The sequence below is a fragment of the Oncorhynchus gorbuscha genome, linkage group LG06 (assembly GCF_021184085.1).
Source record: "Oncorhynchus gorbuscha isolate QuinsamMale2020 ecotype Even-year linkage group LG06, OgorEven_v1.0, whole genome shotgun sequence".
NCBI classification, from domain to species: Eukaryota; Metazoa; Chordata; class Actinopteri; order Salmoniformes; family Salmonidae; genus Oncorhynchus; species Oncorhynchus gorbuscha.
In genome coordinates, this window is record NC_060178.1 from 59787338 (window position 1) to 59811335 (window position 23998).

Below are 23998 nucleotides of genomic sequence, written 5' to 3' on the forward strand. Positions count from 1 at the left end.
GCTCAAATGTATACACGTCAGCAACCAGTGTGGCTTAATTAGCCAAATCCACTAATTTGAAAGGGTGTCCACATAGTGTATCTCAGATTTCTGAAGAGGAGAGCAATCATCCCTGAACACAGATTTTTTTTATGTGGCCCTCAGAAGATGAATTACCCGAAACATTGTAATAAACGTGGTGCTGCATATTGATTAAATACTTAAGTTACCATATGCCAATTTAATGAGAAGTACTTTTGTCAAAAAAGCACATATGGGCTCATGGACTATTGTGATTATGCCTATATTACTAATAATTTTACAGTGTACACGGAATACTATCGATCAACTCAAATAAATATATATCCTGCTTCTGTAGAGGGTGGCTCCCATCGATTGTAAAACGCGATCGTTTGCAATATATCGTGTGTTTTAAAGAGTGTGTGTGTGTGTGTGTGCGCGCGCGCGCGTGTGTGTGACATCACTACTGGGATCTGCACCCGGAGGACTAGTTTGGACATTGAGTAGAGCAGAACAACAGGCGCTCAGAACACCAGTACGATGTCGCGCAAGGATAGAGTTGCGCGCTCTGTTGCATAGCCCTCACGACACAACTCCAGTCGTCCAGATATATCTCTCTCAGAACAAGGAAAATGACGAAAAAGCTTGTAATAACGGCCAAACGCAATAGGGACGTATTGACTCCAATATTGGATTTGGAGGGAATAAAGCATGATGGTTTTATAAGAAACTGGTGCCTTTTGGCGCTGTATAAAACGAGCAGGGTGGCTTTTTCAGTACTCTACAAACACCTGTCAACAGCTGAAAGATGAAGTTTGGGAAGAGCATCTGTATCCTTAATGTGGGTGGCACAAAATATGCGTTCTCTAAGGAGGTGATAAAAGATTTCCCTCTGAGTAGAGTGAGCCGTTTGCACAAATGCGCCTCGGAGAAAGAAGTACTGGAAGTATGCGATGACTATGATCGGGAACGGAACGAGTTTTTCTTTGATAGGCACTCCGAGGCTTTTTGTTTCATCATGCTGTACGTGAAGTACGGGAAGCTACGATTCGTCCCGCAGATGTGCGAGCTGTCATTCTACAACGAGATGATTTACTGGGGGCTGGAGAGCTCACACTTGGAGTTTTGCTGCCAGCGAAGACTGGATGATAGGATGTCCGACTCATACATTAATTTCTCCGAAGAGGAAGATAAACTCGACAAAGAAATGAGGGGGGAGAATTTGGTGACTCGAGTGGTCACAGAGAGAGAGGATTCAAAGTGGCTGGAGAGAATGAGAAGGACTTTTGATGAACCGACTTCATCAGTCGCAGCACAAATCTTAGCTTCAGTGTCCGTTATATTTGTTATAGTGTCCATGGTCATGCTTTGTGCAAGTACTTTGCCAGATTGGAAAACCGCTGAGAACAACAGTGTGGTGGAGCACAGGTACAATCCAGACTCTTTAGAGCATCCATCCGGGTATATATGTCCTATATTTTTATATATTTTGTATATTTCCCCGTTATTTGATTGTCTGCAATGTCGTACATGCTTCTATGCCCTTCTTCTCAGTAAAGGACCTCAAGAGATGCACAACGTGTTATTTATGCTGCTGTGAAGTACATTTTACCATACACATTTGCAGGACCGGCTCCAGGCATAAGCGACAAAAACCGTCGCTTAGGGCCCCTGGCAGCTAGGGGGCCGCCGAACCCCCAAAAAACCCAGTTGGGGTCTCAATTTACTGTTGACAGTTAGAATAGTTGAATACACAAGGTGTAACTTCGAAATTTGGTCATGCATCAGCAGTTTAAAAAAAAATGTTTTATAAGTCACTGACAGTCACTCAATTATCCATGTCAGCTAACAATTGCCAGATTGGTAAATTAGTTTAGCCAGTTATCTAATCATGGCTGAATACATTCCCAGTGGCCCTGACCTTAAGGGGGCCCTCATTGATTTTTTAAAATCATTCTCACTTAGATATCATTGATATGGTATAAGTCATGGCAAAATTACTAGAATTGCAGAAAATGTGCTTTAACAAATAATAACAATAAATACACACCATGTCAAAATGGGTGGAATTGCAGGAATTGTGCTTTAAAACGGCAACATTTTCTCTACGACCCATGGCAAAATCTGTAGCTTTGCAGGAAATGACCAAATATTGCTTAGGGCCCCCAAAAGTCTAGAGCTGGCTCTGCATTTTTGTGTCTTTTAGAACTCATGCTAATTTAGATGTTTGTATTGTTGTATTATGCATATGATACAACCTCAAAATCTAAGGGGTGCAATAGACCTACACCAGTCCTGACTATAGCTGTCCCGGTGGGGAAGGGGACAGAGGAGGCGCTGAGTGTTTAACAAAATTAAATGTCAAGGTAGCTTCTGGTTTGATCTTACCAAGTGAACAACACATTTCATGTGTTCAAAGTCTACATTTTCTATGTCGGCCAATTGTCATTAAAATATGGCATATTACACACTGTTAGCTAAAGGTGTTCAAACTAAATGTTCATTGCCATAAGCACCACTGTCCCTTGCACTATTGTCGTTTTTGTCTCTGAGTTCTCAATTGTTCTGCATTTTATCTTTCAGCAATAACACGTCATAGTCTTTAACGCAAAAGAGGCTGAAGGACTTCACAAGTAGGAGCGTTGCCTCTCTTGTAACAGACAATACATGTTTACAGTAATACAGTTAGATTAAGGCAGGAAATGTATCATGAGTTATTACTGTTTTTTGCTCCCTTTTTGGATACGCGCGTACAGTATGTATCGCTAACTGTCCTAGGTGCTGATTTTAGTGGCATCCGACAGTACCAGTCCAAGGTGCTGTTTTCTTTGTGGCATTCTACACTAGACCTACAGTACCTGGCCAAGGTGCTGTTTTATTTGTGAGATTCTACACTAGACCTACAGTGCCTGGCCAAGGTGCGAACTTTAGTGGTAGCCTACTACAATATTCAGGACCTGTCCATTTTGAACAGTACCTGTCCAAGGTGCTGATTTCTGGGAGAGTAGGCCTACTATTGTCATAGGAGACCATCGAGGAGACAGATGATAATAGCAATGTATTATTGTTTCTTGAGATTAGAACATACATCAATCAAATTGAGCCATTTATCAAAACATATGACTGTGTCAGCCAATACTTCTGTCCATTTGTCTACAGAGCTGTTTGTCATCCCTTTCTTGTCTGCTGTCACTGCTCTTTAACCTGTGTGTCTGTCTTGTATCCATGACTGCCACGCGGACCGCTCTCAAGGTATTGGTACCTGAAAGGCACCCAACTGTGTGTGTGTGTGTGTGTGTGTGTGTGTGTGTGTGTGTGTGTGTGTGTGTGTGTGTGTGTGTGTGTGTGTGTGTGTGTGTGTGTGTGTGTGTGTGTGTGTGTGTGTGTGTGTGTGTGTGTGTGTGTGTGTGTGTGTGTGTGTGTGTGTGTGTGTGTGTGTGTGTGTGTGTGCGTACAATTGTAGGTCATGCAGGTAGGTTTTGTTCTAAGTAAATGGTGGAAGGTTATGGTTGTACCTGATTTACTTCCCTTTGAAATGGGCAAATGATGTATTAAAGTGAGCATGACATCACAAGGTAACACAGTAAAGGGGACTTCCATTCTACTCAAACCACTTTGGACGTGCTGAGCCCTTGCATCAAGCCCTCACCTGAATGAAAATTACAAAAGTTTATACTTGGTCCAAATTAAATATTTGTCAGATCTCACCAAGGAGATGTGGGTGTGGAGTCATGCGCAGGAGAAACAAGTTCCCGAAGGAAAAGGGCGTTTTATTTAACCAGCTCAAAATAACAGGACACCAGACTACAACAGTAGCCACAAAAACCCCACTCAGACACAGTCCAGGGAAAAACCACCTGTTAAAAATGAACTGAAAGAAAACGCAACCCAAAACTAACTGACAGTCAAACGAAAACAATCCCGCACAAAAACCCAAAGGAAATAAATTGTGATAAATAAGTTTAGATAAATAACCCCCCCCCCCCTAATTAACCAAAATGAAACCAGGTGAAACACAAAACAGACATAACCAAAAGAAAAGGAAAAAGGATTGGTGGCAGCTAGTAGACCGGCGACGACGACCGCCGAGCGCCGCCCAAACAGGGAAAGGAGCCACCTTCGGTGGAAGTCGTGACAATATTTGTCAGCATATCATTGACTCAAGGCAAGACTGCTTTATGTATAGCAGGTTGGAAAAAATGACTAATTGATGATAGCGACAGTAACCCCTCAACACCACCACAAACAATTATGTGAGAGTATTCCGTGTATAATTTATAGCTGGAGAAATATGAATAACATATGAATCAATATTGCATTTCATTGAGAAAGGTCATCATAAACGACATGCCATATTGTAGGAGATATCCAAATTCATTCATATCAGCATTTGAGAACAGCATATTTTTTGATAAGACTATACTGTAACTGTCTTTTGAATGGCTGACCGCAAATCCCTCGTTACAGCCCTACCTTTACACGGAACATTTGTGTCAGCCTGTCCTCCCCCTCTCTAAACGTAATAGGCATGCTCAGGGATCAGTCTCAACCAGGTCTAACTTGCCTTTTAATTCATGGTAGAATTGAGGGAAAAGAAGCCTCCAAAATCCCTGATCAGTATGCTTCTACCATCCTCTTTCCCTGGAGCTGCAATACATCTGTCCGTATTCCTTAAAGTCCCCTCAAAGCCCCCAAGGCCCAGGAATGGTCTCGGAATCAGATGAATGTCGAAAACGTGCATGGCAGTTTCATTTGTCATTTGTTGCTGTTACAGTGCCTTCAGAAAGTATTCAAACCCCTTGACTTTGTCCTCATTTTGTTGTGTTACAGCCTGAATTTAAAATGAATTAAATTGAGACTTTGTGTCACTGGCCTACACACAATACCCCATGATGTCAATGTGAAATTATGTTTTTTAGAACATTTTACAAATGAATACTAAATGAATATCTGAAATGTCTTGAGTCAATAAGTATTCAACTCTTTTGTTGTGGCGAGACAAAATAAGTTCAGGAGTACAAATGAGCTTAACAAGTCAGTTACATGCAATAGTAGTGTTTATACATACAATTATCTGTAAGGTCCCTCAGTCGAGCAGTGAACTTCAAACACAGATTCAACCACAAAGACTAGAAAGGTTTTTCCAATGCCTCGCAAAGAAGGGCACCTATTGGTAGATGGGGTAAAAAAAGCAGACATTGAATATCTCATAGAGCATGGTGAAGTTATTAAATCATTGCATGTAGAAAAAACTATGATACTGTAAATTACAACCTGATCTTAAAAGGCAGAATATCTTCTGCCTGTTCTGGAATTAAATTACAACAGGATTACGTTGTGAAAGTGTCTATATTGCATATAGTGTCCATAAGTCATAATAAGGCTCCAAGAATATAGCCTACCAGCTGTTTGAGAGTGAAGCTTTATGAGTTATCAATGTGGTGAGACAGAAGCCTGCTATGAGTCGCTGGTCAATCACGACGCACTATCGATACAGTAAAACAGTGTTGTATAAGGGATTGACAGCTCCATTCTTCAATAGAACATCACTCTCCCACTGCTCCTACATTCTAAGAAAAAAAGGGTTCATAAAGGGTTTTCCATCTGTCCCTGTAGGATAACCCTTTTTTGGTTCCAAAACCTTTTCACCCAATGAATAGACCCCAACCCCCAATAAACCCTTTAAGGAGCCATTCAGTGAAAATGTTCTAACTGGAACCAAAATGGGTTCTACTTTGAACCAAAAAGTTTCTGCTGCCTCGATAGCCATAGCTACTTTTTCTCTTAAGTCTGTAATGTCTGCAGTCCATTGCTTGTAGATATAGTGTGTAGACCTGTAGTGGAATCCCCTTCTCTCCTTCTTGCGTTAACTCTGCCTGGTTCTCCCTCCCACAGGATCATCGAGGCTGTGTGTATCAGCTGGTTCACCGCCGAGTGCATTGTGCGCTTCATCGTGTCGCGGGACAAGTGTGAGTTTGTCAAACGGCCCCTCAACATCATCGACCTACTAGCCATCACGCCCTACTACATCTCCATCTCCATGACGATGCTGACAGGCGAGAACTCGCAGCTGCAGCGTGCGGGTGTCACCCTGCGTGTCCTGCGCATGATGCGCATCTTCTGGGTGATCAAGCTGGCCCGTCACTTCCTGGGCCTGCAGACTCTAGGGCTGACACTGAGGCGCTGCTACCGGGAGATGGTGATGCTGCTGCTGTTCATCTGCGTGCCCATGGCCATATTCAGTGCTCTAGCCCAGCTGCTGGAGCATGGCCTGGACTTGGAGTCGCCCAACGAGGACTACGCCAGCATCCCTGCCGCCTGCTGGTGGGTTATTATCTCCATGACCACTGTGGGCTATGGAGACATGTACCCCATCACCGTGCCTGGGCGAGTGCTGGGTGGCCTGTGCGTGGTGAGCGGCATCGTGCTCCTGGCACTGCCCATAACCTTCATCTACCACAGCTTTGTGCAGTGCTACCATGAGCTCAAGTTCCGCTCGGCCCGCTGCACGCGGAGCCTGTCCGCAGAGTTTCTCAACTGAGGGACCACTGACGTTGCAGGAGGGTTAATGGGGGGGGGTGCACCCCTCACTACCCCTCGCTACTCCCCGACACCTCTTCAGAGACCTCCATCCACACTAGAACTGTGTATTTATCTGAAACGTGGCCTCTTTCATTGTCTCACACGTATTTTGTTGATGTATCCCTCATCTTTGAACGTCAGTTTCTGGGGTTGTGGATTTTGAGGTTTGCAGACAGCACAGCCTTCAACCTTCAACAGTAAAGTCCAAGTAAGAAGTAATGTAACCTGATGGGAACTAGGACAGTTTCCACGGCTGCCATGGTGACAGTGGTTTTTGGGGCAGAGGACATCTGGATCATGTCAGACCAGAAGGAGGCCTTCACGTACTGTGGATTACACTGCTGGCTGGCATTCTTCTCTTCTCATATGGCGACATGCAACAAAAGGGATTTGAGTTTTAATGTCATTTTCAATCCCACTCTCTGACAGTGTCACAGTGTGGGAGATGGGAGGTATAATTTCGCTTCTCTTCCTTAGATCATTTATTTCTAGTATTCCGTCGGCCAGTGAGTGAACAACAATGCTTTTCAAAGAACCAAAGTGTATCAGTACAGTGTACACTGTATGTTCCCTTTAATCTGTCACTGCACCGCTCACCTTTCTGCTTTTATCTTGCGTACACAAACCCGACAGATATAAAGAGCAATTTGAACGAGCCTATTTACAACTCAAACATGGTCGCATTCTAATCCTATTACCTATTCCCCCCTGAAAACCAAGCAATGCAAAATGGCTATGAAATGTATTTGTCGGAGAAACCAAGGGGGAGGGTTTTAACAAGAAAGAGTACAATATTGTGTGGGTCTGTCAGCTCAGCTGTGTAGGCAGGTCTGTAAATGTGGAACACCGAGCCACAGAGCGAGAGTGTGTCATGGAGAGATGGGTGGTTCGGCTGACACTGTGCAGTGTAGTGAGGAGAGGGCATGCATGCCTCAGCCTCGGGAGCGCTGCGAGTCTACTGACTGGAGGAGTGTAACAATTTGTGGCTGGTGTCAAAACCTTGGTAGCCTCTGCCTGTCACAACAAAGGCACTCGGTATGCCCATCCCACCATCCTCATCAGTACTGTATGTCAAAACCACCACAACATTGGTAGGCACTCCTCTCAATGTTGTTGTCTGGCCCACCTGCTTCTCCTCGACATTCTGTCGACGCCATGTTTGAATGGCTGGTGTGATGCATTCCGCCTCCTTTCCTGCCAGAGTGAATTCGATTGAATCTGAAAAGCTTTCAGCATGCCTTCATTAATTTCTATGGTGGGGAATTGGGAATCAGATCCTCATGTGTTCTCTTCACATCAGCCTGCTCCAGGGTATACTACCTGTTATCGCTAACAAGCACCATCTCTCGCCTCTCAGATTGTCGATAGCTGTGTTTGCTCCTAGCACTTGGTTTAAGTATTTGCTAAGAGAATCTGTATTTTGAACCAAAGCAGTTTTATATCTTCCGGAAGCACTTTATATAGTGGGAGCATTGGACAGTTCATCAAGTCAGTGACGAATGTATATGGGTCTTATTGTGTGTTCTATTTCAGGGTTTCTCAAATTCGGTCCCGTTTTGGTTTTTGCCCTAGGACCACACAGCTGATTCAAATAAGCAACTCCTCATCAAGCTTTGATGATTTGAAATCAGATGTGTAGTGCTAGGGCAAAAACCAAAATGTGCACCCAAGGGGGGCCCAGGACCGAGTTTGGGAAACCCTGCTCTATTTGATGTGATTGTTATTCACCGCTGGGAATACCAGTCTAATTGTACTAGTGATGCTGGTTCTGTTTATACAGATTTGGTGTTCCTTTGCTTTGTCCTCAGTGTAATGGTTTCCACTGGCTGAAGACAGCCCCATCTGCTCTCTCTGATCTGCCCTGCTTTTCCAAACACAGCAGTCACAAAACTTTCAACTGTGTTGAATATGTTGAATATTGATGGGATAAGATTGATTAGACTCGGGCCTCCCAAGTGGCGCAGCAGTCTAAGGTACTGCATCGCAGTGCTAGAGGCATCACTACAGTTCCGGGTTCAATCCCGGGCTGTGTCGCAGCTGGCCGTGACCAGGAGACCCATGTGGCGGTGCACAATTGGGCCCACGTCGTCCGAGGTTAGGGGAGGGTTTGGGATGTCCACATCCCATCATGCTCCTGCGACTCCCTGTGGGCTGGGCTGTCTGTATGCATGCTGACCTCGGTCACCAGCTGTACTGTGTTTCCTCCGACACATTGGTGTGGCTGGCTTCCGGGTTAAGGGAGCAGTATGTCAAGAAGCAGTGCAGCTTGGCGGGATTGTGTTTCGGAGGACGCATGGCTCTCGACCTTCGCCTCACCTGAGTCCATACGGAGTTGCAGCGATGGGACAAGACTGTAACTACCAATTGGGGAGAAAAAAGATATAAGATTGATTGAACTCGTTTTTTCAGACCGTATCTTTTGGGAATCAGGCACTTGAAATAGAAAAGCCTTGACTAGACTTGGTTGACCTTTGAAAAAATGTGACTTAGCATGAAGGGAAAGGAATAAGGGTGCTGTTCAGAGGTATTGCAATAATCTTATGGCAAATGTCTCCAGGAGAAGAGTTGGTCAAAACCGACACACAGAATGAGGTGCAATCACACCAAAGAGCCTGATATTCGAGAGGAAACAACTTAAGTATTTGCTTTGAGAGTGCGAGCACACACTGAGTTTTGAACCTGAAGGGAACTGGCAGCAACAAGACCTTCCTTATCTATGGGAATAATTCACTTTCTCTTGTCAACATTCACACCAACATTTAATTATCTCTGCTCTCATTAAAAAACTCACAGGAAGTCACATTGCTCCACGGCAATGAGGATTTATATATCTGACCAGCCTACTTTTCCCTACCAGAAATCCACATCATTCAGAGCTCCCTGGATTCCACTCCATTTAAGTGAATATTTCCACAAGATTCATCAGGGATTCTAACTGCTGCAGGGGGGACTGAGACTCTAGCACCATAAAAAATTCAAGCCACATATAGACCACAATAGCTAGATTTTAACCATTTTCTCTCTCTCTCTCTCTCTCTCTCTCTCTCTCTCTCTCTCTCTCTCTCTCTCTCTCTCTCTCTCTCTCTCTCTCTCTCTCTCTCTCTCTCTCTCAATCAAAGTGGGATTACAAGACAAATCAGGCAATAAAAACACATTGAGGAGATTGAAGATGGTTCACTCGTTATAAGACCACTGAGTGACCTATTTAATGTATTTCTGACACCCTGTCACTGACATTTCTCTACTCAATGAAATGTACAAATATTCCACACCCAAACTCAGTGCAATCTTGATATTTGGACTGGGAACATATTACATAAGTATCTCTGTTGTCATCACAATATGTATTTTGACATTGGACTAAAACTGTGAATGCGAAGTGTGCGACAAGAAAATGTGGACCACTAGTGAGTTTGATCCCTTGTGAAATGAACGCTTCTGGAAAAGTTGCTGTTGTGTTGAGGATCAGGTAAGGTAAGGCAATATGATTTTTGTTTTGTTGGAACAAATGTTGTATTTCTGAATTTGGTATTTGAGAATAACTGAAGAATATTTCCACTACTGTAAACCCTTGTAGGACATATTTCTGTGCTCACGGTGGATGTAGTGGGGGGCAAAAGTGGCCCCACAGTTGTTACAAGACTTGATAAATAGTGATATTTCAGGTAGGACCTGCAACTTCTGGATACTCTACAGTACTTTGTCACATCGAAACACCTTCTGTGGGCACCTTTAGCATATTGCCGCTTCAATAGAATGTACAATTGAAATAGTGCATAGGATATCTTTTGAAAAAAATGGTTGTTTATGCTAGCCATATCTCCAAAATGTTTATTGTTTTTTTCCCTTATTTTTTAATGAAACCAGCTATTTTGTATAGAGCTTATGTTGTTTACATATATAATGGTTATATGGTTGTATATAAATAAAGCTAATCTGTCTAATCTGTACTTTTGTCTGACTACATTTAGGCTTACATACATGTACACGTTTGAGTTTACTTTATAATATCATAGAGTGGAGTAACACACATATTAGTCTCTTATTCATGTCTTAATGCAAATTACATTGTCATTCACTTCAAAGGAACCCATTTTATTTATATATTACTTTAATAACAAATAACAAAACATTGTTCAAGGACAAAATTATGGGTGATTGATGTTTGAATAATGTATTTTTGACTCTGCATCTTAATTTACAGAGATACTTCTGTATTTTGTCAATGAAGCCCTTTATCTACTTCCCTTGTGTGAAGTTTAAAGGAAATTGATAACTAGCATTAGCACAATGACTGGACTTCCATGAAAGGAGCTCTACGGTAACATTTGTTAGCATTGGCTTGTGAAACTACTTCCTAACTTCAAACTGGACGCAGAGACATAAAAATGGTATCCACAAGTTCAGCTGACTTGCCAGATTTCAAAAAGGCTTTACAGCGAAAGCACACCAGGCGATTATCTGAGGACAGCGCCCCACCTACAAAAGCATTACAAACATTTTACAACCAAGCAGAGGCGTCACGAAAGTCAGAAATAGCGATAACATAAATCACTTACCTTTGAAGATATCCCTCTGTTTGCAATCCAAAGGGTCCCAGCTACATCACAAATGGTAATTTTGTTCGATAAAGTCCTTCTTTATATCCCAAAAAAGTCAGTTTAGTTGGCGCGCTTGACTCAGCAATCCACCGGTTTCCCTCGTTCAAAATATATACAAATGAATCCCAAAAGTTACCAATAAACTTTGTTTTTTACAAGTCAAACAACGTTTCAACGTTTCTAATCAATCCTTAAGTACCCTAATATGTAAATAAACGATAAAATTTAAGACTGAGAATAGTATGTTCATTACCGGAGATAAATAACGAAGTGCGCACCCTCACCGACGCACGCCACAACACTACAGCCAAAATGGGAGCCACTTAGAAAAACTGCAAATTCTAGCTCATTTTTCAAAAAACAAGCCTGAAACTCTTTCTAAAGACTGTTGACATCTGCTGGAAGCCATGGGAATTGATTTCCCCATAGACAGACATTTTAAATGGTGTCACCTCCCCAAACATTTTTAGGATGGATTATCCTCGGGGTTTCGACTGCTATATAATTTCTGTTATACTCACAGACATTATCTTAACAGTTTTGGAAACCTTAGAGTGTTTCCTATCCAATACTACCAATTATATGCATATCATAGCCTCTGGGCCTGAGTACCAGGCAGTTTACTTTGGACACCTCATTCATCCAAACTTCCGAATAATGCCCCCTATCCCTAAGAAGATAACATATGGGACGATTTCCCCCTGCTCAGACGTTGCATGTATCAGCCAATGGTTGTGTGCCTCATCATTGACTGTGCAGTCGGGTGACAGATTGCTATAACATGTGGGATGCGTTCCCCTGCTCAGACGTTGCACACATCAACCAATGGTTGCGTGTCATGTCATCGACTTTGGTTTGCTGATATGTAAAATACCTATCCAGGCGTTGTATGATCTGGCAGGCATTAGCAATGCCTGGGCAGAGGAACGTGCCATGATGTGGTTTGCTGATATGTAAAATACCTATCCAGGCGTTGTATGATCTGGCAGGCATTAGCAATGCCTGGGCAGAGGAACGTGCCATGATGTGGTTTGCTGATATGTAAAATACCTATCCAGGCGTTGTATGATCTGGCAGGCATTAGCAATGCCTGGGCAGAGGATCGTGCCATGATGTGGTTGGCTGATATGTAAAATACCTATCCAGGATCTGGCAGGCATTAGCAATGCCTGGGCAGAGGAACGTGCCATGATGTGGTTTGCTGATATGTAAAATACCTATCCCGGCATTGTATGATCTGGCAGGCATTAGCAATGCCTGGGCAGAGGATCGTGCCATGATGTGGTTGGCTGATATGTAAAATACCTATCCCGGCATTGTATGATCTCGCAGGCATTAGCAATACCTGGGCAGAAGAACATGCCATGATGTGGTTGGCTGATATGTAAAATACCTATCCCGGCATTGTATGATCTGGCATGTGTCAGCAAGGCCTGGGCAGACAAATGCGCCCAACACCACTTCCAGCAACATCTAGTCGAGTGCTCTCCAACCCTATTCCTGAAGATCTACCCTCCTGTAAGTTTTTGATCCAACCATAGTTGTAACTAACCTCATTAACCTCAACCACATTTGTTACTGCCCTTTAATTATTTGTCACTTTTATTTGTTACATTTTTGGAGGGTATTTTTCTTAAAACTGCATTGTTGGCTTGTAAGTAAGCATTTCCCTGTAAGATCTACACCTGTTTTCGGTGCATGTGACAAATAACATTTGATTTGATTTTTAGATTAGGGTTGAAGCGAAAACCTACAGGAACAGGGCTGGAGAGCCCTGATCCAGTCACTTTCACAGCATATTGCAGGAGGATATGAGGACTCACTCAGATCATTACCTGCTGATGATAAAATATGGGTAATGGTTCCAATAATTTGGGGTATTATATTCTCTATACTATAGAGAATAGTGAAAGATCTTGCCTATGCTGCTCTGTACCATCACTCATTCATATATCCTTATGTACATATTCTTTATCCCCTTACACTGTGTATTAGACAGTAGTTTTGGAATTGTTAGTTAGATTACTTGTTGGTTATTACTGCATTGTCGGAACTAGAAGCACAAGCATTTCGCTACACTCGCATTAACATCTGCTAACCATGTGTACATGACAAATAAAATTTGATTTGATTTGATTATAATCGAAGAGAATTCCCTTGGTAGATAATGCGGTCGACATTTGATTGTGAGGAACTCTAAATCAGGTGAACAGAAGGACTTGAGTTCCTGTATGACTTTGTGACCACACCACGTCTCGTTAGCCATAAGGCATACGCCCCCGCCCTTCTTCTTACCAGAAAGATGTTTGTTTCTGTCGGCGCGATGCGTGGAGAAACCAGCTGGCTGCACCGACTCCGATAGCGTCTCTCCAGTGAGCCATGTTTCCGTGAAGCAAAGAACGTTACAGTCTCTGATGTCCCTCTGGAATGCTACCCGTGCTCGGATTTCATCAACCTTGTTGTCAAGAGACTGGACATTGGCGAGAAGTATGCTGGGGAGTGGTGCACGATGAGCCCGTCTCCGGAGTCTGACCAGAAGACCGCTACGTTTCCCTCTTTTACGAAGTCATTTTTTTGGGTCGCTGGCTGGGATCCATTCCGTTGTCCTGGGTGAAAGGCAGAACACAGGATCCGCTTCACGAAAGTCATATTCTTGGTCGCACTGATGGTGAGTTGACGCTGCTCTTATATTCAGTAGTTCTTCTCGACTGTATGTAATGAAACCTAAGATGACCTGGGGTACTAATGTAAGAAATAACACGTAAAAAAACAAAAAACTGCATAGTTTCTTAGGAACACGAAAAGCGAGGCGGCCATCTCTGTCGGCACCGGAAGTCACTAACTACCCTCTTCTACGCTGCTGCTACTCTATGTTATTATCTATGCATAGTCACTTTAATAACTCCACCTACCTGTACATATTACCTCAATTACCTCGACACCGGTGCCCCCGCAAATTGACTCTCTACCGGTACCCCCTGTATATATCCTCGCTATTGTTATTTTACTGCTGCTCTTTAATGATTTGTTATTTTTATTTCAAACTTTTTTTTGTGTATTCTTCTTAAAGCTGCATTGTTGGTTAAGGGCTTGTAAGTAAGTATTTCACTGTAAGGTCTGTTGTATCCGGCGCATGTGACAAATACAATTTGATTTGATTTCAATAGTTATTATTCAGCTCCTCCCGACGGTGTCCAAGGTGTTTAGATTTCCTCACCCATGCCTCTAATACACGCCAATTGTAACTTTTTTTTCAGGTGGTGATACCTACCTCCCGGAGAGTAGTTAATAATTTGGTCACGGGACCTGATACCTTCTATCAATAAAAACCATACTGAAGCATCTGCCAATTTACTACTGGAGAATACGGGAGACCTAATGTCTTATACCAGTGTCACGCTTCAAATATCACTGTTGTTGACACACGTTATGAGAATTACTCACAGTTCTCTTCCTATTTCCACATAATTTGTCACGGTTCCCTGTCCCAATAGGGCATAAACCTTCTATTGCCCATCCAAATTCCCACTCACTGACAATGTTTCATCTTTAAACACAGATATCCTCGGATATCTCCTATTCTACACCGTATGCACGTCCTTCCTTTGTCCTTCTACATGGGCTACTTCTCTTCAAGTTACCGTGCTAGTACACAAGCATGACAATTTAGGGAGAGGGGCTTTCACCCCTCCCCCCTACGGTTCTACCAGAGATCCAACCCCACTCGGGATTTACCTCCTTGGACTTACCTTCCGCAGGGATCACCCTGCTCGGGCTTACCTTCTGGGACTTACCCTATACCATAAATCTACGACTGGTTGTAACACAATGGGACTTCTGAATAAGCTCAGGCTTTCTAGGTCTGTATCCTATCATTTGTATTCATCCTACAACAGAATGAGTGGTAACAGGTGTCGGAACTGTGCCTACCTTGTTTTTGGAGCCGGCTCTTGCTCCACTGATTTGGACTCTAAATCGTGGTGAATCCTGCCATCAACGCCAACTGTTTGTTCAGAACCTAACAGAGTAAAACTCAAACGGACGGCTAGAAAAAGCTCAAACCAAGCTTATTCACCCCAGTGGTTGCCTCAGCTGCAAGCACATTTAGCACAAGATCAAACAAGAATTTATATGTCAAGATGAGACTAGAGTTTTAACTTATCAGAACTGCTATTTGTTCCCCAGTACTACCTAAATGTTGCGCTGTTGTCTTCACAGTCAAGCAGTCTGCTAGCAGTTCCTCTTCATCATTGCTACCAACACACAAACAGAGTGAGTTAGCTATATCGACAACTCTATTTTTAGTAATGGAATGTTTTCCAGACAAGGGTGGAATAGATGGCTACCAGATTGAGCTACACTTATTTGCTAACCTTAGTTAACGTTAATCAAAAAACGAACAAACAAACATGTTCACCCTACTGAAGTTACCAGTGTAGCAGTGACTACCATGGCACTGATTGACAGTGTCTATCCAAAAGTTAGCTATATGATTTAGCTGATGGCTTTCAGAGTTCAATACAGGCCTGTAATGTTAGCTAGCTAATTTACCTAGTCCAGCTAGGCTAGCATGCTAGCTAACGTTACATTACCTCTAATTGAGAATCTTCTGTTTTGTTGTGAAGGGAAAAAACGATGGTATCGCATCACTTCTTAGCTGTCATCGAAATGGATTCTTTCTGATAATCTTTGGTCACTGTAAGCATCATTCTTGATAGCTGCAAGCCACTGGCAGCATCGGGGTAAATCTCTGCTAGGTAAAACAGTGGAAGATCGCTAATTTTTTTTCTCTTGTTTGTAATTAGCACAGCCAGACACCCAACACCACACGGGTATGATGACACACATTGCCTAGAGAAGTTCTGAGATTAATGTGTGTTTGTCATTCAAAGTAAACAATTATCCAAGTTCGTAGGCCCGCCCCATCTACCTAGCAGGGTGGTATCTGTATTTGTTGGACTTTGTGGTTCACTTTGAACAGCCGAATACACTGGAAGTCAAAACTTCCCGATTCTACCAGTGAAATTAAAATGCACCCGTTCTAACTTGTGGTTTGGACGTAACGTTGCTAATATAGTGACTTCATGCTGTGGCAGAACCAGGGTGAAATTTCCCTTTAAAGTGAACTTTCAAAATGGTTCTACTTCATATTTAGAATCTCCAGCACCACCCCAACATCAACATATGTGAAAATGGCACATTTCTATGTTTTATAGTTAAAAAGATACAGGAAGATACGTAAGTGTTTCCAATGACATCGTAGACAATCAGTAGGCAATGCCTACTCCCAATTGGTCAAAATCATACACTGCAGCCCGCATGAGTTGTGCAGCGGTCTAAAGCACTGCATCGCAATGCTGTGGCTCCACTACAGCCTGGGGTTTGAACCCAGACTGTATCACAGCTGGCCGTGGCCAGGAGCCCCATAGGGCAATGCACAATTAGCCCACCGCTGTCCAGGTTAGGGGAGGGTTTGGCTGGGGGGCTTTCCTTGGCTCATCGTGCTCTAGCGACTCCTTGTGGTGGGCCGGGCACCTGCAAGTTGACTTTTGTCTTCAGTTGAACGGTGTTTCATTTACATTTACATTTAAGTCATTTAGCAGACGCTCTTATCCAGAGCGACTTACAAATTGGTGCATTCACCTTATGACATCCAGTGGAACAGTCACTTTACAATAGTGCATCTAAATCTTAAAGGGGGGTTTCCATCAGGGTTAAGCGAGCATTGTATTAAGAAGCAACACAGCATGGCCGGTCATGTTTCAGAGGATGTCTCGACCTTCGCCTCTCCTGAGCCAATTGCGGAGTTGCCGCAATGAGACAAGATCGTAACCAGCAATTGGATATCATGAAATTTGGGAGAAAAAAATGGGTAAAATTATAACAAAAAGCACGATGAACACCGATGTCATTGGAAACACATATCTTCCTCTATCTTTTTTACTACAAACATAAAACACACCATTTTACATATGTTGATGTTGTGGTGCTGGAGATGATGAAGTTGAAAAAAATATGTAGTTTCCCTTTAAAGAAAATGTTCAGAGAATGGGGCTAGAGAGGCCCAGATATAATCATTAGTGCTTCTAATAGTCGTGCCATGGTTTCGAAGCCTGTTCAGACACCTTGCTTCCAGAAATGAGTTGTGTCAAAGAACACTTTGATAGTAAGTAAACTTTACTTCATCGCTTTCATTGGAAAGGTTACCATCACGACTCAGAATGTGGAAAGCAGAAATACCAGGTTGAACATAGTAACAGTTACAGTTTTAGGGGTATCAAATTACTGTCTACATTATTTTTTTAAAGCTGAATAATCCTAAAGATGGATTGTCTCATCATGATAGAGGGAAAGTTTGAAGAGGTTGGATAGAGTTGGGGGGGTTGTTAGTAGGGATGCACTTGTTTATTAATTCTTAGTAGTACAGAATTAGGCAAACCATGATTGATCGCACACTCCAGCACAATAGGTGGCAGAACGCACATTAATGGTTTGTTTGTGGCCTGCCATTATACCATAGAAGAAGAGGAAGAACGCACAGCCCACTCTGACACACTGGAGGCAATTACGAACGCACCCATAACAAATTACATATAATAATAATAATATATGCCATTTAGCAGACGCTTTTATCCAAAGCGACTTACAGTCATGTGTGCATACATTCTACGTATGGGTGGTCCCGGGGATCGAACCCACTACCCTGGCGTTACAAGCGCCATGCTCTACCAACTGAGCTACAGAAGGACCACATATCTAGGTTATATATGTAATTTAGAGGTTCTATATGTAATTTGTTATGGGTGCGTTCGTAATTGCCTCCAGTGTGTCAGAGTGGGCTGTGTGTCTTTTGTAAATTCAGAACGTTTTGCTCTCAGAGCATTCAACTCTGGCTGAAGAGTAGCGTTGATCCGAGCGTTCTGATCTCAGAAAAGCAGTCAAGCTAGCTAACTGGCTAACGTTGGCCAGCTTTCTAGCTACTCCCAGACACAAATGAGAGAACCTCACTCTGGCCATTGTACTTGTTATCTACAGCGTTAGTGGCTTTAGCTGTGCTGCTGGCAACAACATACTTACTTGTTTTGCCTACGTTTACTGACACCTGTCAGATTCAGCGTTTTTTGGCGCGTTCGTCAATTCATCGGTTATTCTGCGATCTTGCACACTCAGACGAGAGTGCTCTGAAATCGGAGTAGATATCCAGTGAATTTTCGAACGCACCCTCTAATCAAGCACAATTGAGCCAGCCAACCTGTATCGTCATTTCGGGGTCCTTATTCAGAGTGACCAACGAGGATTAGTCCGTGATTCGACCTTTTTCGTGTATGTTATTTTTGTTTAGTTAGCCAAGTAAAATGTACTACAAGTTAAATGCAGTTACACAAAGACTTATCCAATCGGCACCGAGTGCTGACAACCCTCAGGTGAGAACTGAAAGCATGTCTAGCAGGCAGCCAAAGATGTAGAAGTGCAGGAGTGACCGTCACGTTGTTGACCACCTGACTTTAGCATGTTAGCCAATTTCCACGGTTTCAATTTGGCAACACATGTAGCTATGTATGGATTTACACAACATGGCAACAACAAACAATGATATTGTTTTATAACAATTAACCGGGTAGCTTGTTGTGGATGGTTAAGGCGACTCGACTGATAAAGATAACTAAACTAGGCTCTTTGCTAACGTTAACACTGTAACGTTAGCTTACTAGCTGCGTTTTTGTTGCAGAGACGTTCTAGATTATCAACGGTAGATGAACTACTAAACATAACTATAGTCTATAAAGTTAACGTTAGCCCCACCCACACGTCCTGATACATGTTCACGTTTATCAGTCAGTGGGTTTACATTTACTTATTAACGTTATACACAAGCTTGGCATTGGAATAAAGTACTTCAGTAAAAAATACTTTAAAAGTACCAAAGTCGTTTTGGGGGGTATCTGTACTTTTACTATTTTATTTTATTTTTTTGACAACTTTAAATTTTTCTTCACTACGTTGCTAAAGAAAATGATGTACTTTTTACTATACATTATCCCAGACACCTACAGTACTAGTTACATTTTGAATGCTTAGCAGGAACATTGTCTAATTCACACACTTATCAAGAGGGCATCCCTGGTCATCCCTACTGCCTCTGATCTGGCTTACTCACCAAACACATGTTTAGTTTGTAAATTTATCTCTGAGTTGTAGCTTGCCCCTGGCTATCGTAAATTAAAAACGAGAAAATGTGTCTATCTGCTTTGCTTTAATTTAATGAATTTAATTATTTATACTTTTACTTTTTGATACTTAAGTACATTGTATAATTTACATTTATGTTTTATACTTTCATTTTACTGGGGTCGTTTTCTATTAAGGTATCTTTACTTTTACTCAAGTATGACCAACTTTTTCCACCACTGCAACTGGGTTTTGTGGACTATGTCTAGTGAGTAACTATTGTTTGAATGCATATTACATGGTGTGATAGTAGCTATATTGTCTACGTGTTTGGGTCATGTGGTATTCAATCTAAAGTTGTGTTGCCTCTCCAGGGATTGAGGATAACCGTGCCCACGGAGGCTCCCCCAAATGATCTTTGCCACACCCACCAAATATGTGTCAGAGGCAGGGAACATGGTGGAGTACCTGGGACACAACAAAGTCCCTGACCTTCTAGGTACAGACAAACTTATCTAACCTTTGTTTGACCTAGACCCTGTTTTATATGTTCCTAGGGTCATTGGGGATTTAATGAAAAATTGTTAAGCTTGTGTGGCAGTTTTCCCTACTTTGTTTGGTTCGAAGATACAATGATAATGCACTCCTGTGGTAATTTACTTTGATAACCATGAAATTTCACTGCCAAAATGTACTTGCACTGATAAAGTTAAAATCCTACTGCTAGAAAGTTATACACTCCTTCTCTGTCCCTGCAGAGAAGTTGTGAGCAGTGATAACGTTTGGACTTAAATAAACAATGACATGTCTCAGGATTTCGAGTTGGGAATTCCTTTCAAATATCTCATTCTCTTTGTACTGTCTACATTGCAGAAGTCTGATGGTATCCCGGTGCACCTGAAGGGAGGCCTGATGGACATGATGCTGTACAGGACTACCATGTCCCTGACCATCGGTGGGACCCTCTACTGCCTGATGGCTCTCTACATCGCTGCCCAGCCTCGGAAGTGATCAGCTTCCTCCTCTTCAAGGGTCCAGCAGGATTTTATGAGTCAGATTAGGAGCAATAATGTGGATAATGATTATGCTCACTGTCAGTCAAGGAAAGGGATTGCTTTACCCCTCCAATGTATATATTACCTCTCCATGTCTTATTTATTGCCTAGTTTCATGTTAGGGTTCCCTTCTGCAAGATTTCATCAGACACAAATAATGTCTCATTTGTAAAATGGAGGAGAAATCTAATATATCACTACTGCTGGCCCATCTTACTCGCTCTGTGTATGTGTGCTTGTGCAAGTTGTACATGTGTATCTCTACTGACATTTCTGTATGTTTCCTATACAACCAGTATCATTTCAGTGGTTCAATAACTACAACTGCTGATCAACAATCTAAAAATAACATCAGTCTGACCATGTTTTCTGTCAGCACACATGTATGTGTTTGGAAAGGATTTGGGGGTCTCATGTATGAATTTGGGTTATCTTTTGTTTGGATGAGAGTGGACAGGGCTAGCACCTTTCAAAGCTAAAAATTAGGTGGTACTTCAGGTTGTGTGATCAATAGTGTGTCTGTAATATACTCTGAACACCCCCCCCCCCAAGTCCCTATGTTATGGTACAGAGGTTATGAGTTGTCATTTAGGCTGTGTCCTAACTGACAATGTTCTGTAAAAAGAGAGTGCATGCATAGTGGATTGCAAAGAATATCTGACAAGTCATAATTTTGTCTTGGGGATAATAAAGAACATTTTGTCTGTAAAACATGATTTAAAAAAAATGTATTTTTTTTATTTTTATCTAGTACCTCAATTAAAGGGCTATCGAACTATTCTAGGAATAGCTGACCTTGAAATGGGATATTCCTCATAGCAGGATCTATGACTTTGAATGCTACTTGGACATCCTTGTTCAACTGGTAATTTATTTACCATGTCATAGATTTCTATTCTCCAAGTCACTTCAGCACAATTAGAAATGTATATGTGAGTCTTTTTATACTCAAAATGTAATATTTCACAAGACATTGACTAATGGGCGGTATCAAGGTAGAGCAGAGATTTTGTTGATCGATCTTTGCTTTATTCTTGATTTTTACAATCTGTACAATAGCCAGTTAGACCTTTCCATCATACTCTTCTATATCTATGTCGAAGACATTCGGTCATTAAGTGGGAATTGACACGAGTATGCATATGAGGTTTTATGTTAATTGTTGACATGTCCAGCCACCTTGCTCACAAAATGATGGCAAAAGGATATCTAGCCACTTAATAATTCAGCTAGGCTATTATAGTTTGTGTTCATTGAAAAGAAGGCTTTGGGTGGGAAATCTATTAAAATTATGCATCTGTAGGTAATAAAGGACTAGAACTGACATGAGCAGTCAACTGATGTCTGAAATAGGCTGTTACCATTTTAGGAGTAGATATGTGCCTCGTGAACTGGATGGTTTGAGCCCTGAATGCTGATTGGGTGTGACATACCACTGGTATGACAAAACATGTATTTTTACTGCTCTAATTATGTTGGTAAGCAGTTTATAATAGCAATAAGGCACTTTGGGATTTGTGCTATATGGCCAATATACCACGGCTAAGGTCTGTGCCCAGTCACTCCCTGATGCGTTGTGCATAAGAACAGCCCTCAGCCGTGTTATATTGGCCAGTTACCACACCCCTTTGTGCATTATTGCTTAATTATACAACCAATCATAATCAATCTGATCACTTCAGTCACCGAAAGCATCAACACACACAGACAAGTTTTCTCTATATTGTGTCATCCAGCTCATTGGAGTTTGACTATTAAAATCAGAACTACCATTTTGAAGTGCATAAAAAGCCATAGCTACATGTGCTTACAATGTAAACTCTAGAACAGTTAAGTGTGTGAAATAGTGTTTTGCTCTGTCTCTCCAAGACAGCCATTTCTCATCCCAACTCAGTAACACACCAGTGACAGAGTGAACACAGACATTTTTAACTGTATTGATGGGGGAAATGGATGCTATGAATCTCTGTGGATGGGGAATGGAAAGGTACCCCTTCCCTTATCAGAGGGTTTTATAGACGCCTGCTGGGTAATCTAACAACAATCTGGATAATAGCGTCTGCTAAATGACTTAAATGTAAATGTAAATCTGTTCTGATTGTCCAACCTGTGTGGCTGTTTATCTCAGCAATAGAGAGGGACGATGGAGAGAGAACAGTGGAAGGAAGGCCCCTGTGGAAGACAAAGTGCTATGCTACACGCTTTGTAAGTTTCATCCACCGCAAACAACAGCCTTATTCCTATAATTTATGCCTGAGCACAATTTATCAGTGTGCACATTTTATCGACCCATAAATTACATGTAATTTCATATTGATAAATGCTTATTAGTGTTAATCATTTATACGCAGACATACAACAGATGCTACATGTACTCACTCACATACACCGTTATGTTTGTGGTTCACGTGGCAAAAGTTAGCCAGCAGCATACCACCCTGCATCCCACTGCTGGCTTGCTTCTGAAGCTAAGCAGGGTTGGTCCCTGGATGGGAGACCAGGTGGCGTTGGATGGCCAGTAGGAGGCTCCCAGTAGGAGGTATCCTCTGGTCTAAAATATATCCCAGGGCAGTGTTTGGGGACATTGCCCTGTGTAGGGTGCTGTCTTTTGGATGGGACGTTAATCGGGTGTCCTGACTTTGTGGTCACTAAAGATCCCATGGTACTTATTGTAAGAGTAGGGGTGTTAACCCTGGTGTCCTGGCTAAATTCCCAATCTGGCCCTCATATCATCATTGTCACCTTATCATCCCCAGTTTCCAATTGGCTCATTCCTCTCCCCTGTAACTATTCCCCAGGTTGTTGCTGTAAATGAAAATGTGTTCTCAGTCAATTTACCTGGCAAAATAAGGGTACAAATACAATCCTAGAAGTGTCCATTCACACCTTGAGATAGAAAAATGTATTTTCTCTTTCCTTGTCATTGGAAAATAATTTCACTGCTCTGATAAACACAATGTAGGAGAGAATGAAAGGCCTAGCTATCTGTTTCCTTATATCTCCTTTCTGTGAAATATAGATATTTTTTGTGCCTGTAACCACTTGCGACTGGTGACAACAAACTTACTGGGGAAACACTGGTTTAATCAATATTGTTTCCTCTTAATTTCAATAAAACTATGTTGAACCAAAGCGGGAATATACATTGAATTGACGCTTGTGTCCTGTGGGAAGTATACAATTGGTCATTTCATAAGAATGGTGTTTTGCTAGTTTGTTCATCAGGGAGCCAAACAAAGCATACGAGTGTCTTCAGGACTGACCAAATTGGTAGGGCTGGATGCCAATCTAAAAATAAAGGTGATAAGTTATCAACTGAACTTTATTACAGACAAATGGCCCCTCAAACGAAAAATGTCTAGTCTGAGTTTGTGTTACATCCTTCTACAGTACAAACTACTGTCTGAAGCGATCAAGTGGTCAAAATGATCCATGGGCAGATGAGAGGCACTTCACAGATCTCCCACTCCTAAGAGGTGTTGGGAGAGGAACACAGTGTACTTAACAGTTACAGTGAGTTACCATGGTTGACCAGGAGAGCACACAACAAAGACCCAACAGGCTTCGATAACACCTGTTTCAATACTACAC

The 23998-nt window shown here is 42.1% G+C and overlaps 1 protein-coding gene and 1 long non-coding RNA gene across 3 annotated transcripts; both read left to right on the forward strand.

Annotated features, from left to right (window-relative positions):
- The first annotated feature begins 517 nt into the window (after nucleotides 1-517).
- LOC124038166 (potassium voltage-gated channel subfamily G member 3-like) lies at nucleotides 518-10526 on the forward strand. 2 transcript variants are annotated; one of them, XM_046353686.1, is made up of 2 exons: nucleotides 518-1461; nucleotides 5896-10526. In XM_046353686.1, exons 1-2 carry the CDS (start codon nucleotides 809-811, stop codon nucleotides 6539-6541), a joined length of 1299 nt encoding a protein of 432 aa, XP_046209642.1. In that variant the 5' UTR covers nucleotides 518-808; the 3' UTR covers nucleotides 6542-10526. The 2 variants fall into 2 exon arrangements, with proteins under 2 accessions (XP_046209642.1, XP_046209643.1); XM_046353687.1 differs by having other exon boundaries at nucleotides 518-1428.
- Nucleotides 10527-18066: 7540 nt separating this feature from the next.
- LOC124037195 lies at nucleotides 18067-21632 on the forward strand. The gene is made up of 3 exons (XR_006839143.1): nucleotides 18067-18607; nucleotides 19727-19851; nucleotides 20226-21632. It is a non-coding gene; the product is annotated as an uncharacterized LOC124037195 (long non-coding RNA).
- The last annotated feature ends 2366 nt before the right edge of the window (nucleotides 21633-23998 follow it).